General features: G+C 44.0%; 1 protein-coding gene across 1 annotated transcript in view; it reads left to right on the top strand.

Moving 5' to 3' along the window:
- Positions 1-19,443, top strand: part of LAMA4 (laminin subunit alpha 4) — a 155,467-nt gene that overhangs the window by 74,494 nt on the left and 61,530 nt on the right. Inside the window, exons 15-19 of the mRNA XM_068231320.1 lie at positions 2,015-2,163; positions 3,604-3,745; positions 13,123-13,219; positions 13,381-13,485; positions 15,508-15,693. Of these exons, the coding sequence (XP_068087421.1) occupies positions 2,015-2,163; positions 3,604-3,745; positions 13,123-13,219; positions 13,381-13,485; positions 15,508-15,693 (679 nt within the window). The remainder of the gene's footprint in view (positions 1-2,014; positions 2,164-3,603; positions 3,746-13,122; positions 13,220-13,380; positions 13,486-15,507; positions 15,694-19,443) is intronic.

The following is a 19,443-nucleotide window of genomic DNA, read 5'->3' as shown; positions in this document are numbered from 1 at the left end:
TCTCAGATAGCAGCGGGTATGATGCACAAAATAATAATCAGTTCAGCTACACTGCACTCAAACTCAGAAAATGGTGAAGATGGCAAACTGAATGGTAATGAGTTCAGCTAAAGCGTAGCCAAACTCACCTGGCTACAAGGCCGGTAGGTTACTGTGAGGGGAGAAGAATGGGGTTGGACTATAAAATAAATGTAAAAAGTAAAATATTCCCCACTGCACTCACCACCTGGTATATACAGCTGTCACCTATAAGGAAGACAAAGCTAACATATCGTAAGACTGCAAAATGTAAAATCAGCTAGTTCATAAGGATGAGGCAACCTGGTGTCTATAAAGTCAATCGAAATACACCCTTAATGCAGACAGAGTCCCCCCACCAACAGTGAACTAGATTTGCCACCTCAGAATCAGTTGCCATCAATCAGATTGTTGCCACCTCAGAATCAGGTGGATCTAGCATTTGTTCAAATCATTCACTGGCCCTTCAAAGCTATAGATAAACTCACACTTCTGGCTTGAGATTCCACAGAGTAACTTTATTCAATCCTGAAGTGCAGCTTTTTGCTGTGCAACTATGTACTGTTGCTCTGCATGGTCATGGAAATCTTTGTTGCCAGCTGGTCAGAAAATTATTATTTCTGTTTCTTTATTTATTGTTATTACTTAACTCTAGCAGGACAGGCACAGTATCATTCATCTCTGATACTCAATAAATGAGCTATAAAGTAAATGAGCTCTGAGGGTTAGTGTTAGACCTATGAGTTAACAGAGAGGGCGGTAAAAGTTATGCATTAAGAGTATTGAGGTTATTGTTAGGCATGGTGAGGGGCAAAGTTAGTGTTAGGTGTGGAGATGGGCGAGATTAGTGTTTGGTGTGGAGAGGGGCGAGGTTAGTGTTAGGTGTGAAGAGGGGGGAGGTTAGTGTTAGGTGTGAAGATGGGCGAGATTAGTGTTAGGTGTGGAGAGGGGCGAGGTTAGTGTTAGGTGTGAAGAGGGGCGAGGTTAGTGTTAGGTGTAAAGAGGGGCGAGGTTAGTGTTAGGTGTGGAGAGGGGCAAGGTTAGTGTTAGGTGTGGAGAGGGGCGAGGTTAATGTTAGGTGTGGAGAGGGGCAAGGTTAGTGTTAGGTGTGGAGAGTGGCAAGGTTAGTGTTAGGTGTGGAGAGGGACGAGGTTAGTGTTAGGGGTGGAGAGGGGGAAGGTTAGTGTTAGGTATGGGGAGGGAGGGTTAGTGTTAGGTGTGGGGAGGGGGAGGTTAGTGTTAAGTGTGGAGAGGGGCAAGGTTAGTGTTAGTAGTTAGACATCAAATGAGAAGTTAGCATTGCAATGGAGATCGGTGAGATATTACTGATCATATTACTGTCAGTAATATCTTGCATGCGTATTACTTGCTGCAATATTAAACATACCACCTATGAGATTTATTTATAACTAGTGACCTTAGCCCATTTAAAAATGGACTAGGTCTGTCTCTGTGTGCCTGCCACGCGCATGCACGCACCCGCCCGTCGCACACGTCCGCCGCGCACACGCATCCACCCGTCGCGCACACACGCCTGGCCCCGTCCCTGTCCTCCTGCCTGTGTGAGGCTGGGTCCGTGCTGCGCACATGTGCAAAAAGCACGGGCCCCGCTACACAGAGACAACTGTCCCTGCTGTATGCAGGGACAGTTGCCTATTATTATATAGGATGACATTGCCTATAGAGCTCTAGTACATATAAACTATTTATGACTATGATATGATAAACCTGTGGCGTGTGAATAACCATTTATACATTTGTTTTCTTTCACCTTATTTGTCCACAATTTTCATAATTGTTTATTTGGGATGCAAAATGCTATAAAATGTATACAGTTTGGGGGTACTTTAAATAGACTAACATGCACTGGGGAGCACTTGAGCAGTATAATCATTTAATTGCACAACTGAATAAAGTCAAGAAGATGATGATCTAAGTAGCACTGTCATAAAAGTATTTTTGTTTCAACCCTAAATCTTTGTCATTCTTTGTACAGAATATGTCCGGTCACCATGCTGAAATAGATGGAGCTAATAATGGACTGCAGGAGAGAATAGCTAATCTATCCCGCAATGTTGAAGCTGTGGTTGAGCAGGCTGCAGACCATGCACTTATGCTTTATAGGCATGCAGATTTGCTGAAAAGGTTAGTGCACACAACATCAAAACTTAAAATGATGGTCATAGATTGATAGAAGTACACATGAATGCTGATGAAAACTATATACGGTACAGATGGAACACTATATTTATTGTGGTGGCACACTGATTGGTACTTATTTAATTCACTTTTTCTCCAGAGTTTTCTCCTAGGAGATAATTTTTCATCTTTGGTTTAAAATACCTTTTCAGCTCTCTGCAATTGAAAAAGTAAACCAAAAAGCAGGTGAAAAAGAGCATCAGGACTGTAGAATTGGCCTACTCTAAAGAATGTTTTATTTTAGCTCATGGGGATGGTCGGGTTTGTGTGCATCATTTATCTGTGGGATGTGCTTGAAAAACATGTCCAACACAAGGAGGCCCCACCTTCCAACTTACAAAAATCTGTTTTGGTGGTAGATACCACAGGACACCCTCAGACAATTTGTGATGTCCATACGTCAGTGGGTCAGTGTGCTGTTCTGGGGACACATAAACAAACTTATAGCTTAGGGCGGTTTAGATGGACGTCTGCCGGCGTCCATCCTTGTCGTTTACTGCTGGGATCCACTGCATCCCACTTTGAGATGAAGGGAAGCGTACAACTAAGTGCATTTACTGCCGAAGTGTCAAAGTCGATCACATTTTTCGAGACACTACATAAAGCTTCTAGCATCAGTGACCTTTGTGGTTCCGTATCCTCCTAGGGGGACAAAACGCAACATGACAACAAATTGGTAGAAAATTATGCCAAACGTTTTTGTGCTCAGTAGCAGAAAACTTTGAGCATGTCAAAACTAGCCGCTGCCAGCTGGCCATGTGAACCAGCCCTAACTCAATAGAAGGAAGGTGATTTTAATATTTTTCATATTTTTAATATTTTGGATGACCAGTGTTTTTGTTTATATATCATATGTAACTTTAACGTTTGTATTATTATTTTAGATTTACCGGCATCCACTGATACAAAAGAGACAAAACTTTGTTTTAAAGTAGAAATCCAATCAAAACCCTTTTTTTCAGTTTTGGATAAAAGAAATGATTGGAACATTTGCCAGGGTTTTATTGTCATTTGTGTCTCCAATGGAGATCCTGTCACCCACATGAACACATACAAACGCCTTCCCCTTATAACTAACAAAAGGTCTTCTTTATTGCTGTCTGTGTCTCCACTGGAGAAATTTCATTTGCATCAGCTGTAACAAAGAAATCTTTTTATTTAAAGGTTAGTATGCTGCTGCTTATCTTTTAGAGCAAAGAAGAAGTTCCGAGTTTTAGTCCGCTTTAAATTTAAGCATAAATATCTTAGCTTTTAACCCTTTCCCACTCTGTCTCAAATCCAATAATTTTTGTCAGTGTGAAATAATGAAAATGCTTATAAATAAGGACTTGCGTGTATGTAATTCATAGAAGCTAATCCTTGCACTCTCAATCTCTCCAATAACAGTGACTTGAAGAATGTTGACACAAATGGATTGGTTCAAAGAGCACTTGATGCCTCCAACGTCTATGAGAAAATTATAGCTCTTGTTGAAGATGCCAATGAAACATCTGTTTTGGCCATGAATGCTGCCGACAGAGCTAACGATGTAAGTCACAATGCTGTTCACTGTTCACAAAATCCCCATTGCTATCAGCACCTGTCCAAACCATTATCAGGGCTTATTGTCAGCTCATTTATCCACATTGCCTGGAATTAACATTTAATAATTCACTGTGTGAATTTTTATTTTTTTCTAAGGAGGAACAACTAAAGGGTAAGCGTTCCCTATATACAGTACTTAACCACTTCCCGACCGCCGTATTGACAAATGGCGGCCAGGAAGTGGACCCCGCAAGGACCGCCGTATAGACAAATGGCAGTGGTCCTTGTAGGGGCATGGGCGGAGCGATCGCGTCATCCGTGACGCGATCCTCCGCCGGCGCCTGTCTCCGCTCACCCGCCGCAACATCCCACCGGCCATACGGAAGCGCCGGCGGGATGTTAACCCGACGATCGCCGCATACAAAGTGTATAATACACTTTGTAATGTTTACAAAGTGTATTATACAGGCTGCCTCCTGCCCTGGTGGTCCCAGTGTCCGAGGGACCACCAGGGCAGGCTGCAGCCACCCTATGTCGCACCCAAGCACACTGATTTCTCTCCCCCCCTGCCCCAGATCGCCCACAGCACCCCTCAGACCCCCCCCTGCCCACCCCCCAGACCCCTGTTTGCACCCAATCACCCCCCTAATCACCCATCAATCACTCCCTGTCACTATCTGTCAACGCTATTTTTTTTTTACACCCCCCCCCTGCCCCCTCCTGATCACCCCCCACCCCTCAGATTCTCCCCAGACCCCCCCCCCAGACCCCCCCCCCCCCCCGTGTACTGTATGCATCTATCCCCCCTGATCACCTATCAATCACCTGTCAATCACCCATCAATCACCCCCTGTCACTGCCACCCATCAATCAGCCCCTAACCTGCCCCTTGCGGGCAATCTGATCACCCACCCACACCGATAGATCGCCCGCAGATCCGACATCAGATCACCACCCAAGCGCAGTGTTTACATCTATTCTCTCCTCTAAACATCCACTAATTACCCATCAATCACCCCCTATCACCATCTGTCACTGTTACCCATCAGATCAGACCCTAATCTGCCCCTTGCGGGCACCCAATCACCCGCCTACACGCTCAGATTGCCCTCAGACCCCCCCTTATCAATTCCCCAGGGCATTATTTACATCTGTCCTTCCCTGTAATAACCCACTGATCACCTGTCAATCACCTGTCAATCACCCATCAATCACCCCCTGTCACTGCCACCCATCAATCACCCCCTGTCACTGCCACCCATCAATCAGCCCCTAACCTGCCCCTTGCAGGCAATCTGATCACCCACCCACACCAATAGATCGCCCGCAGATCCGACATCAGATCACCACCCAAGCGCAGTGTTTACATCTATTCTCTCCTCTAAGCACCCACTAATTACCCATCAATCACCCATCAATCACCCCCTATCACCACCTGTCACTGTTACCCATCAGATCAGACCCTAATCTGCCCCTTGCGGGCACCCAATCACCCGCCTACACGCTCAGATTGCCCTCAGACCCCCCCTTATCAATTCGCCAGTGCAATATTTACATCTGTGCTTCCCTGTAATAACCCACTGATCACCTGTCAATCACCTGTCAATCACCCATCAATCACCCCCTGTCACTGCCACCCATCAATCACCCCCTGTCACTGACACCCATCAATCAGCCCCTAACCTGCCCCTTGCGGGCAATCTGATCACCCACCCACACCAATAGATCGCCCGCAGATCCGACATCAGATCACCACCCAAGCGCAGTGTTTACATCTATTGTCTCCTCTAAACACCCACTAATTACCCATCAATCACCCCCTATCACCACCTGTCACTGTTACCCATCAGATCAGACCCTAATCTGCCCCTTTACGGGCACCCAATCACCCGCCTACATGCTCAGATTGCCCTCAGACCCCCCCTTATCAATTCGCCAGGGCATTATTTACATCTGTCCTTCCCTGTAATAAACCACTGATCACCCATCAATCACCCCCTGTCACTGCCACCACTGATCACCCATCAATCACCCCCTGTCACTGCCACCCATCAATCACCCCCTGTCACTGCCACCCATCAATCAGCCCCTAACCTGCCCCTTGCGGGCAATCTGATCACCCACCCACACCAATAGATCGCCCGCAGATCCGACATCAGATCACCTCCCAAGTGCAGTGTTTACATCTGTTCTCTCCTCCAAACACCCACTAATTACCCATCAATCACCCCCTGTCACTGCTACCCATCAGATTAGACCCCTATTTGCCCCTAGGGCACTCAATCACCCGCCCATACCCTCAGAACGCCCTCAGACCCCAGCCCTGATCACCTCGCCAGTGCATTGCTTGCATCTATTCCCCCCTCTAATCACACCTTGAGACACCCATCAATCACCTCCTGTCACCCCCTAGCACACCTACCCATCAGATCAGGCCCTAATTTGCCCCGTGTGGGCTCCTGATCACTCGGCCAAACCCTCAGATCCCCTCAGACCCCCTTCCGATCACCTCCCCAGTGCATTGATTGCATCTATTTCCCCCTCTAACCACCCCCTGAGACACCCATCAATCACCTCCTGTCACCCCCTAGCACTCCTATCCATCAGATCAGGCCCAATACAACCTGTCATCCAAAAGGCCACCCTGCTTATGACCGGTTCCACAAAATTCGCCCCCTCATAGACCACCTGTCATCAAAATTTTCAGATGCTTATACCCCTGAACAGTCATTTTGATACATTTGGTTTCCAGACTACTCACGGTTTTGGGCCCGTAAAATGCCAGGGCGGTATAGGAACCCCACAAACTGACCCCATTTTAGAAAAAAGACACCCCAATGTATTCTGTTAGGTGTATGACGAGTTCATAGAAGATTTAATTTTTGTCAAAAGTTAGCGGAAATTGATTTTTATTGGTTTTTTTTCACAAAGTGTCATTTTTCACTAACTTGTGACAAAACATAAAATCTTCTATGAACTCGCCATACACCTAACGGAATACCTTGGGGTGTCTTCTTTCTAAAATGGGGTCACTTGTGGGGTTCCTATACTGCCCTGGCATTTTAGGGGCCCTAAACCGTGAGGAGTAGTCTAGAAAACAAATGCCTCAAAATGACCTGTGATTAGGACGTTGGGCCCCTTAGCGCACCTAGGCTGCAAAAAAGTGTCACACATGTGGTATCGCCGTAATCAGGAGAAGTAGTATAATGTGTTTTGGGGTGTATTTTTACACATACCCATGCTGGGTGGGAGAAATCTCTCTGTAAATGGACAATTGTGTGTAAAAAAATCAAACAATTGTCATTTACAGAGATATTTCTCCCACCCGGCATGGGTATGTGTAAAAATACACCCCAAAACACATTATACTACTTCTCCTGAGTATGGCGGTACCACATATGTGGCACTTTTTTACACTCTAAGTACGCTAAGGGGCCCAAAGTCCAATGAGTACCTTTAGGATTTCACAGGTCATTTTGCGACATTGTTGGTTTCAAGACTACTCCTCACGGTTTAGGGCCCCTAAAATGCCAGGGCAGTATAGGAACCCCACAAATGACCCCATTCTAGAAAGAAGACACCCAAAGGTATTCCGTTAGGAGTATGGTGAGTTCATAGAAGATTTTATTTTTTCTCACAAGTTAGCGGAAAATGACACTTTGTGAAAAAAAACAATTAAAATCAATTTCCGCTAACTTGTGACAAAAAAATAAAAAACTTCTATGAACTCACCATACTCCTAACGGAATACCTTGGGGTGTCTTCTTTCTAAAATGGGGTCATTAGTGGGGTTCCTATACTGCCCTGGCATTTTAGGGACCCTAAACCGTGAGGAGTAGTCTTGAAACAAAAATGACCTGTGAAATCCTAAAGGTACTCATTGGACTTTGGGCCCCTTAGCGCAGTTAGGCTGCAAAAAAGTGCCAATCATGTGGTATTGCCGTACTCGGGAGAAGTAGTATAATGTGTTTTGGGGTGTATTTTTACACATACCCATGCTGGGTGGGAGAAATACCTCTGTAAATGACAATCTTTTGATTTTTTTACACACAATTGTCCATTTACAGAGTTATTTCTCCCACCCAGCATGGGTATGTGTAAAAATACACCCCAAAACACATTGTACTACTTCTCCCGAGTACGGCGATACCACATGTGTGGCACTTTTTTGCACCCTAACTGCGCTAAGGGGCCCAAAGTCCAATGAGTACCTTTAGGATTTCACAGGTCATTTTGAGAAATTTTGTTTCAAGACTACTCCTCACGGTTTAGGGCCCCTAAAATGCCAGGACAGTATAGGAACCCCACAAATGACTCCATTTTAGAAAGAAGACACCCCAAGGTATTCTGTTAGTAGTACGGTGAGTTCATAGAAGATTTTATTTTTTGTCACAAGTTAGCGGAAATTGATTTTTATTGTTTTTTTCACAAAGTGTCATTTTCCGCTAACTTGTGACAAAAAATAAAATCTTCTATGAACTCACCGTACTACTAACAGAATACCTTGGGGTGTCTTCTTTCTAAAATGGGGTCATTTGTGGGGTTCCTATACTGTCCTGGCATTTTAGGGGCCCTAAACCGTGAGGAGTAGTCTTGAAATGAAATCTCTCAAAATGACCTGTGAAATCCTAAAGGTACTCATTGGACTTTGGGCCCCTTAGCGCAGTTAGGGTGCAAAAAAGTGCCACACATGTGGTATTGCCGTACTCAGGAGAAGTAGTATAATGTGTTTTGGGGTGTATTTTTACACATACCCATGCTGAGTGGGAGAAAGATCTCTGTAAATGGACAATTGTGTGTAAAAAAAATTAAAAAATTGTCATTTACAGAGATATTTCTCCCACCCAGCATCGGTATGTGTAAAAATACACCCCAAAACACATTATACTACTTCTCCTGAGTATGGCAATACCACATGTGTGGCACTTTTTTGCAGCCTAACTGCGCTAAGGGGCCCAAAGTCCAATGAGCACCTTTAGGCTTTACAGGGGTGCTTACAAATTAGCACCCCCCAAAATGCGAGGACAGTAAACACACCCCACAAATGACCCCATTTTGGAAAGTAGACACTTCAAGGTATTCAGAGAGGGGCATGGTGAGTCCGTGGAAGATTTCATTTTTTTTTTTGTCGCAAGTTAGAAGAAATGGAAACTTTTTTTTTTTTTCTCACAAAGTGTCATTTTCCTCTTACTTGTGACAAAAATTAATATCTTCTATGAACTCACTATGCCTCTCAGTGAATACTTTGGGATGTCTTCTTTCCAAAATGGGGTCATTTGGGGGGTATTTATACTATCCTGGAATTCTAGCCCCTCATGAAACATGTCAGGTGGTCAGAAAAGTCATAGATGCTTGAAAATGGGAAAATTCACTTTTTGCACCATACTTTGTAAACGCTATAACTTTTACCCAAACCAATAAATATACACTGAATGGGTTTTTTTTTTTATCCAAAACATGTTTGTCCACATTTTTCACGCTGCATGTATACAGAAATTTTACTTTATTTGAAAAATGTCAGCACAGAAAGTTAAAAAAATCATTTTTTTGCCAAAATTCATGTCTTTTTTGATGAATATAATAAAAAGTAAAAATCGCAGGAGCCATCAAATAGCACCAAAAGAAAGCTTTATTAGTGACAAGAAAAGGAGCCAAAATTCATTTAGGTGGTAGGTAGTATGAGCGAGCAGTAAACCGTGAAAGCTGCAGTGGTCTGAATGGAAAAAAAGTGGCCGGTCCTTAAGGGGGGTAAAGCCCTAGGTCCTCAAGTGGTTAAAGAACAAGCGACACCCATGCTAACCTAGAAATAAAAAACACATATATAAGTAGATAAATACTTCTTTTACTTACATAACAGATGTTTTGTGCTATCCACGTAATTATTCCTGTGAATTTTACAAAGGAAAAGCAGAAAATCTTATTCTAGGCAGTGGCCATCTTGCCAAGCTAATGCTGACATCATATCCTCCCTGACTCTTGTTTTCCCTCCTCATTTCTCTTGCTCATTGTGTATGCAGAGTCTTCAGATACTCCTACTGAGGTGTATACTAACAACTGCACTGTCTGTTTTATTTAAATATCCAATCACTGAGTCACCTCAGCCTTGCTTGTAAACACAAGTAATCAGAGGGTGTTTCTGATAAGCAGCTAGGCAGGGAAATAAATAGAAGAGGAGGAATATATTATAGATAAAAAGAACTCCCAGCATTAAACTCTTTGGCACTGTTTGGCACTAGGGCCAGTGCTCCTAAAGTATGTGATAACGCCAAACCATAACAGCAGAAAATGTTTTGCAAGTTTTGAATGCAGGATTAGCATCTTTATCACTTAATACACTCAGACCAGTTGCTGTTGAAATTTGATTTTTATGGTGACAATATCGCTTTAAGTCTTGTGGGGAGAGGAAGGAAGATACTTATGAATTTGCCCTCACCTCTTATATGTTAGCTGAAATTCGAAATCAGGTAGACAGGAGGTTTTTCTGTACTAGCTGTTAAAATAAGAAAGTGAATAAGGAGGAAATACTTACTTGGGTAGCTTGATTGTGTAACCTGAGGGATTACAATACTTAAGCTCAGTATATCACTGTGGACATTATCTGTCTGGACCTAAAAAAATCTATGGAGGCATTTTCAAATATACCCCAGTGAGAATTTCAAATTTAAATTTCCTGCCAGGTTTTATTTCTATTTGCCACTGAAAATTTCCACAAGTTCAAACCAATAAACCAATGGAAAACCCCAACGAATATTCAAACAACCCAATGCCCGGGTTTCTGGTCAGTTAAAGAGGGGAGAGATGAGTGAGGACTTGAAGCATGAAGAAAACAGAAAAAATAGAACAAAAGAAAACTAGCGAATAGATGTAGAGTGCAATGCTAGATTTTAAAGCCTAACTCCAGACTCAAGTGATTTGCTAGACCTGTGTGGGCACTTTGTAGAAGAGCTTGTTTGTGTCTGTGTAGAATTAGCTGATGCCAAATAAATCTTTTTTAACGTGCCTTTTCATTAGCTCTTACACTTCCTACTTCCTGCCCCACAGACTGTCATTGCTATAGATACAGTAGGTGCAATCCAAGCAGAAACTACAGCCCACACAGCCTGAAAGGAGTTCTCTGACTTATGCAACTGTTTCTGAAGTGATCAAACTTTCAAAACAGGATTTTTAACTATAGATTGTGATTTTACACAAAAGAGAAACATTTGATCAATCTGATTGCTAAGTTGTTGTATAATGCTGGTGTACGAATTCAGCACCACATGGTTCAATACCCAAACACACACCCAGTTAACACCATTTCAGCACCAAACAGCCGAGCGGGATGTTTTTATTTAACTCCAAGACTTTCTCCTTTTAACTTGGAAGGAGGAAGGAGGAGAAACACCCCATCCTGCTGTGCATTGCTGAAATCGTGCTGAATGCGTGTGATCAGGTTTTGAACCATGTGGTGCCGAATTTTGAACACCAACATACTCTTGGGTGATGTAGTTAAATATGTGGCTAGATACAGACTTTAATAAAGGCATTTTTGTGAACCAGGTGTGTTTTATTTTCTTAATATTTTTTCATGGTGTCTTTTTTCACTTTCTAACACCAAGGGGCTCTTGCCTTATGGCCACACAAGCTGCATGGTTGAGCAAAGGATTAGTATGGTTTAGGGGCAATTCACTGCTTGTTTATACTGAAATATTGCACAGCCTCCCTTGACAAAGTGGGTATTAGTACAACAAAACACATAGGGATATGCAGCCACCATTTCAAATTATGATGTCCACCAGGGCTCCCAGGTCTGCTGCTTGTTTCTTACAGCTGCTTAAGCTCTCCTTCTTTTTCCTCATTCTCTATTGCCATTGCCAGATATGTACATGGATAGAGATGGCAATGCTTAGAAGAACTCATGGAGAAGCATGTAATGAGTTTGATTAACTGCTAGATATGTAAGGCTCTGATTTGCTGGTCATGCTGGTCACAAATTTCCTGGCAGTCCTGCTGATCCTGTGCCTCTAATATGTTTAGCCATAGACCCTGAAGAAGTATGCAAATCAGATGTTTCTGACAAAAATCTGACTGGTCTACCCACTTGCTTGTTTCAGGTGTGTGATTAAGACACTACTGATGCCAGAAAGATCATCAGGACTGCCAGGCAACTAGGGTTGTTTAAAATGAAATAAATATGGCAGCCTCCATATCCCCCTCACTTGAAGTGTCCTTTAAATCAGATTACTACTACTCACTCGCATATAGTGGGTGGAGCAGGTTCCTTGGCCACTCCCCTTATTAATTAGCTCTTGACATTGTTTTATGACTTATATGATCAACTATTTTTATAACAGATAACATGGGCCTACCCACAAGCATGTCTACAGCCTTATGGACAGATCTATCCAGCCATAAAAACATGCTATGAACAGTATAAACGTGCATACACATCAATACTCTCCTGCACTGTATACTAGACCCTTGCTTGACACATTTTGGCAAGTTACAGGAAAAAAAAGTTTTAAAAATAAATTGTATCACTTTTTGCACAGAAATCCTGAGGAAATTGAACGCCAGGAAGGTTAAAGTGGCAGTTCTTTTCTGTTCACAGGTTATCAAAATATGACATAGCATTAGTAAATCAGCGCATTGCTGTACACTGTATACACACTTTTCTATCTTCATTAAGAAAAGTTGAACTACAAGTCATCGGGGCCCCCAGCAAAACTTTGATGGGGCCCCCCAATGGTCACACCCTTTCCTTTGCCTGCCCTTTGTGACCCTTTCAGCCTGGGGGCCCATCTTGCAGGGGTCATAAAACAAGTGTGGCCATCATAATCTTCACACCCATAATAAATGTAGCCATAAAAGCACCTGACCTGAAGGATGAACCCCTTGTTTTATTGGAGCGAGGGCATGGTTAATACTTGGGTACCCCTTACAGCTCTGGGCCCCCATGCGGTTGCAGCAGCTGCTCCCCTGTAGTTATGCCCCTGGGATGGACAATGTGTCTGAAACACTTAATTAGTGCAGATCAGAAAGGAAGTTCACAGTCAGCAGGGCCGGGCCGAGGCATAGGCTGGAGAGGCTCCAGCCTCAGGGCGCAGTGTAGGAGGGGGCGCACAATTCATTCAGCTGTAAATCCTAATTCTGTATGATGCAGAAAGAAATAAGAAAAAGGGATACATAGCAGTGACTGCAAGCCACATAACTAGATATTAAGGTGTTGGGGAGGTTGTGGGCCCTGTGGCCCTCTTAGTCTAATAGCAATCAGTGTGTGACGAGTGGGGTAGAAGGAATGGAGGGGCGCACTTTGGTGTCTCAGCCTTGGGTGCTGGAGGACCTTGTCCCTGCTCTGACAGTCAGACGTGTAATAATGCAATGTGTGTATGTCTTCTGTAGGCTGTAGATGGCATCACTAACCAAGTAACCTACCAGAAGAGTGAGGGTGACCGTATCCTCACTGACGCTACAGAGCTTGGAAAGAAAGAAGTAATAAGTGAGTATGTAAATAGAACGTACCTCAATGTGTTTATGTTATCAGTACCATTAACTGTCTCGGAGTGCTGGTGGGAAAATTAAGTAACACCTATTCATATATTTTTTTATCTTCATTATTCATTACTTTTTATTTTTTTTGGGCAAAATCTTTCAATTTAGGCTTGACTGAGACCTCAAAACGTGTTGATGCTGCTGTATTGAGAAGAACTGCATTAAATGATAGACTAGCAAACATTATAGCCCAACTCCAACTGACCGAGGATGGTAAGAAGACCACATTGTGCAATTCAACTATTGTAAAATATTGCTGATAAAAATACTCAAATAAAATAGAATGCAGGCATGGCAACAATGTATTTTTTTATGATTGTCACCCTCATTATTATAGGAAGGAAGAGGAAGAAAGATAACATATACTCCAGAGAAACACAGGGATGGGAGGAGGAGAGCAGGCTTTAGACACACACAAAAGGAAAGAGAAGAGAAGAGCAAGCTGTAGACACAAATGTGGAACATGGAGGGGAGGAGAGCAGGCTTTAGACACATAATGAAAAGAGAAGAGCAGGCTTTAGACACACAGGGAAAAAGGAGGAAGGAGTAGTCTTCAGACAAGTAGGGAAAGAAGGAGACCAGGCTAAAGACATAGAAAAGAGAGGAGAACATGCTTTAGATAATTAGAAGAGAGGGGAAAAGCACAGGGGAGTAGCAATAGGGGTTGCATAGGTAGCCACCGCATCAGGGCCCTTGGGCCAGAGGGGCCTCGAAGGGCCCTCCCTCAAATACAATATTAGCTCTCTATTGGTCCTGTGTTCATAATAATCACTTCTATAGATACTTTGAATAGTGGTAATTATTAACAAACTGTTCCCCATCCCCTTCTTGCACCCCTAATACTGTAGTTGCCTTTGGCAGGTTCTGGAGCGCCGTATTAATTGCTATGGATAGAGTGCTGGGGGGGGGGGGGCACCATTGTAAAACTTGCATCGGGGCCCACAACTCCTTAGCTACACTACTGGAAAAGCAGGCTTTAGACACACTGGAAAGGGAGGAGAAGAACAGCTTTTGACAGGCAAAGGGAGAAGTGCAGGCTTTAGGCACACAGGGAAAAGAGAAGAGCAGCTTTAGACACACACGGAAAGAAAGAGAAGAGCAGCTTTAGACACACAGGGAAAGAAAGAGAAGAGTAGGCTTTAGACACACAGTGAAAGAAAAAGAAAAGCAGGGAAAGGAAGGCAAGAGCAAACTTTAGAAAAGAAAAAGGGGGGAGCAGAGCCAGCTGACAATTTACAGTCGGATAAAGCAAGGAGAACAGTTGTAGCCATACATAGCAGCAAGAAATTATTAAAATGTTACTTTTTAACTATAGGACTGGAATTGTTGTTAGAAAGCGCTTAAAGAACTTTTATATCTCCACCACTGTATTCACAAACCTACAGTAAATGTTTACATTTAAGGCATACATAGTCTTTTCATAAATATTTTACACAAGCTGTGTTGGCCCCCATTTTAAGTAGGCCTAAACCCAGGACTTGCTGCTCTAAAAGATAAGTAACTTTATAATATCCTTTACAGAAAAACATTTATTTTCTCTGTGGAGTAATGTAAGCAGTAGCATCTACTTCCTGGTTTCATGGAAGCATATACAGGGTTAACTCTCCAGTGTTCACATATAGCCTGTCACCACTGCACAGACCAGACAGAGGTGTCAGCTCAAATTACAGTGATTTATTACTATTAGATAAGGGTGAATTAGACAGCCTGTTACCTCTATATACAAACAGGGTGGGGTTTTCTGTATTTTACTTCTCTCTTGTGGAAATGTTTAGGTCCTCTTAAACTAAATTGATGTATTTTAGCATGCTCTTTTTTCTCCAACACTAAATTGTAATTAAAATGTAAAAATATAAATTATGGCACTTATACATTCTTTCTGTATTTGCATTGGGTGTTTTGGCACTCTGGTATCCCTCCAGTATCACAAAAGTGTACTGGTAGGTTTATTAGTTACCCCATAAATTGGTTCTACTGTATTTTGGGTGATTTTGGTAAGGGCATTAGAATGTGAGACTCTCTAATAGGTAGTGATGTGAATGATCTGATCTGCTGGACGTGTCAGCACTATGAGGATATTAATAATAATAATAATGATGATGATGATGATGAAACCCATGGAAATAACTTTATCAGCCATGCTTATTTATTTTGTTTAAAAAATACAAATATTCAAATTCTTACACATTCCCATGTGCCAGTTATGCTATTTCATTCTATGCACTTTTCACACAGATGAAACAAGAAAACGTCTTGAAATTTCAAAACTTAAAGCAGACGAGGCTCTAAATATCTCTACAGTGGTGTCAGAGGTGGCCGACCCAATGTCAAAAAATGTAAACATGTGGGCAGAGCAACTAAGCAGCTCAGATTTTGATGCCTCTGCTTACAACTCAGTTGTAAATGCAACAGGAGAAACGGGTAAGTAGCTGCCTTCTTGCAGACTTTGTTCTAGAGCAGGGGTCGGCAACCCGCGGCTCCGGAGCCGCATGCGGCTCTTTTTCTCCTTCGCCACGGCTCCTAGGCGGCTCCGGTGTCAGTGGCTGACTGGCTGCGGGGCGCATGTGACGTGTACTGTAGTCAGGCCCGGCCCGCTCATGAGGCGGGGTGAAACTTTTGCCTCAGGTGGCAAATTTCCAGGGGCGGCACCCGCCCGTCCGTGGGTGCGGGGAGCCGGCCGGCAAGCTGGAGGGGTAGCTGGCAGGACGGGGGTATTGGGCCTAGCGGCGGGGAGGGGGGTCGGACCCTCCCCCTCCCTCGCCTGGGTCCCCCGATCTGCGCTCCCCTCCAGCCTTAAATCGAAGCAGCCGCTATTTGTAAGTGGCACGGGCGGGAGGACTCACCTCTTACTCGTTCCAGCGTGCGCTCCACTGACGTCACTTCCTGCAACGCTGCAGGAAGTGCCGTCAGTGGAGCGCACGCTGGGAAGAGGTGAGTCCTGAGTCCTCCCCGCCCGTGCCTACTAATAGCGGCTGCTTCGATTTAAGGCTGGAGGGGAGCGCAGATCGGGGGACCCAGGCGAGGGAGGGGGGGTCCGACCCCCCTCCCCGCCGCTAGGCCCAATACCCCCGTCCTGCCAGCTACCCCTCCAGCTCGGCGCCCCCCCAGAGCGCCCCCCGGGGGGGGGGGGGCGGCGGGGGCGGCAATTTTATCAAAATTTGCCTCAGGCGGCAAAAAGTCTAGGGCCGGCCCTGACTGTAGTTGCTGGCCGGCAGCCTATCAGAGAGGCCGCCGGACCAGTGCCGTGCAGGGCTTCGGGCGGCCATTTTCCCGTAGCCCTGCAGGCAGGACGTGACGTAGGTAGAGCATCGTGAGAGTTGCGCGCCACTAGGTCGGGACCGGAGGTCGGGACAGGAGGACATCGTGACAGGAGGTCTTCTGACGAGGTGAGTAAATGTTTTTTTTTTTTCAGATCTGCTTGGATTGTGCATATGGGGGTCATATCTGCGAACTATCTGTGCATATGGGGGTCATATCTGCGAACTATCTGTGCATATTGGGGTCATATCTGCGAACTATCTGTGCATATGGGGGTCATATGGGGGTCATATCTGCTAACTATCTGTGCATATGGGGGTCATATCTGCGAACTATCTGTGCATATGGGGGTCATATCTGCGAACTATCTGTGCATATGGGGGTCATATCTGCTAACTATCTGTGCATATGGGGGTCATATCTGCTAACGATCAGTGCATATGGGGGTCATATCTGCTAACTATCTGTGCATATGGGGGTCATATCTGCTAACGATCAGTGCATATGGGGGTCATATCTGCTAACGATCAGTGCATATGGGGGTCATATCTGCTAACTATCTGTGCATATGGGGGTCATATCTGCTAACTATCTGTGCATATGGGGGTCATATCTGCTAACGATCAGTGCATATGGGGGTCATATCTGCTAACTATCTGTGCATATGGGGGTCATATCTGCTAATGATTTGTGCATATGGGGGTCATATCTGCTAACGATTTGTGCATATGGGGGTCATATCTGCTAACGATTTGTGCATATGGGGGTCATATCTGCTGAAGGATTGTGCATATGGGGGTCATATCTGCTGAAGGACTGTGCATATGGGGGTCATATCTGCTAACGATTTGTGCATATGGGGGTCATATCTGCTAACGATTTGTGCATATGGGGGTCATATCTGCTAACGATTTGTGCATATGGGGGTCATAGCTGCTAACAATTTGTGCATATGGGGGTCATATCTGCTAAAGATTTGTGCATATGGGGGTCATATCTGCTAACGATTTGTGCATATGGGGGTCATATCTGCTAATGATTTGTGCATATGGGGGTCATATCTGCTAACGATTTGTGCATATGGGGGTCATATCTGCTAACGATTTGTGCATATTGGGGTCATATCTGCTAATGATTTGTGCATATGGGGGTCATATCTGCTAATGATTTGTGCATATGGGGGTCATATCTGCTAACGATTTGTGCATATGGGGGTCATATCTGCTAACGATTTGTGCATATGGGGGTCATATCTGCTGAAGGATTGTGCATATGGGGGTCATATCTGCTGAAGGACTGTGCATATGGGGGTCATATCTGCTAACGATTTGTGCATATGGGGGTCATATCTGCTAACGATTTGTGCATATGGGGGTCATATCTGCTAACGATTTGTGCATATGGGGGTCATAGCTGCTAACGATTTGTGCATATGGGGGTCATATCTGCTAACGATTTGTGCATATGGGGGTCATATCTGCTAACGATTTGTGCATATGGGGGTCATATCTGCTAACGATTTGTGCATATGGGGGTCATATCTGCTAACGATTTGTGCATATGGGGGTCATAGCTGCTAACGATTTGTGCATATGGGGGTCATATCTGCTAAAGATTTGTGCATATGGGGGTCATATCTGCTAAAGATTTGTGCATATGGGGGTCATATCTGCTAACGATTTGTGCATATGGGGGTCATATCTGCTAACGATTTGTGCATATGGGGGTCATATCTGCTAACGATTTGTGCATATGGGGGTCATATCTGCTAACGATTTGTGCATATGGGGGTCATATCTGCTAACGATTTGTTTTATAATGGTTTTGCGGCTCCCAGTTTTTTTCTCTTTTCGGAAACGGGTCCAAGTGGCTCTTTATGTCTTAAAGGTTGCAGACCCCTGTTCTAGAGAATAATACGAAGTACATGAGCATAGTAAAAAGGCCATGTTTATAGTTTTTATAGTTTGTTTTACTCTTCACAGGCTGACTAATTTGTTCCATATCTTTCTTCCCCTTCCATACAGAAAGTGCATCAGCCTTTTTTCTTGCCTGACACGTAGCCCCCATTCCATGACCAGCAGATGCCTTCTTCCATATGCTTTAGCCACAAATGCAGACCCTTACTCCATATGCAGGCCCCTTCACCATGCTTAATCCATCCATGTGCAGGCCTTAGCCATATCTTTCATTCATAATACACTCAGGTACAGGCCTACTATTACATATGCAGTCCCCTCCTGAATAGAGATGATCAATGATATGCAAATACTTCCTAGTTTATGTAAATGTATGTAATTGTGTATGCAAATATATGCAGCTTGAAAATGGAACAATCAAGTGCCACCCAGGTTTAAAGGGACCCTGAGCAGTACCGTATAATTAAACATTTCACTTACCTGGGGCTTCCTCCAGCGCACCGTAGGCTGCGAGGTTCCCTGGCATTCTCCTGGCTCCTGTCCGTGTCCCTCCGGCGATTTTGATTATAGAGTACTGCTCAGGTCCCTTTAAATTGATTGGTCCATTTTCAAGCTGCACATATTTGCATAAAAATGTACATACATTTGCATAAACAAACACAAAGGGCTCCCTCTGGATTTCTTCTTGGATAAGCGGTGCCTCTTTAATCCACATTGTGATTTTTTGCAATATTTTGCACATTTGCACGTAGCACTTTATCTAATTGGAGGTTATTAATTCTGTGTATACACTTACTTTGCTATAGGGGTTGCTTTGTATAGTATTTATTATTTACAGCACAGGGTACAAAGAAGCATTTTAGGGGATAGGTTTTGATATTTATATATGTATGCATGTCTAGTTGTCACTGGTTGTTATGTAAGGATTGATATGTTCTTGCACATGTTGTGTGTATGCGTGCGTCCATGCTGTTGGGTGTGGACGCACGCATGCACG

Source organism: Hyperolius riggenbachi, chromosome 4 (assembly GCF_040937935.1).
Source record: "Hyperolius riggenbachi isolate aHypRig1 chromosome 4, aHypRig1.pri, whole genome shotgun sequence".
Classification (NCBI taxonomy): Eukaryota; Metazoa; Chordata; class Amphibia; order Anura; family Hyperoliidae; genus Hyperolius; species Hyperolius riggenbachi.
The sequence above is the reverse complement of the archived record's forward strand: the minus strand, read 5'-3'. Positions and strand labels throughout refer to the sequence as shown.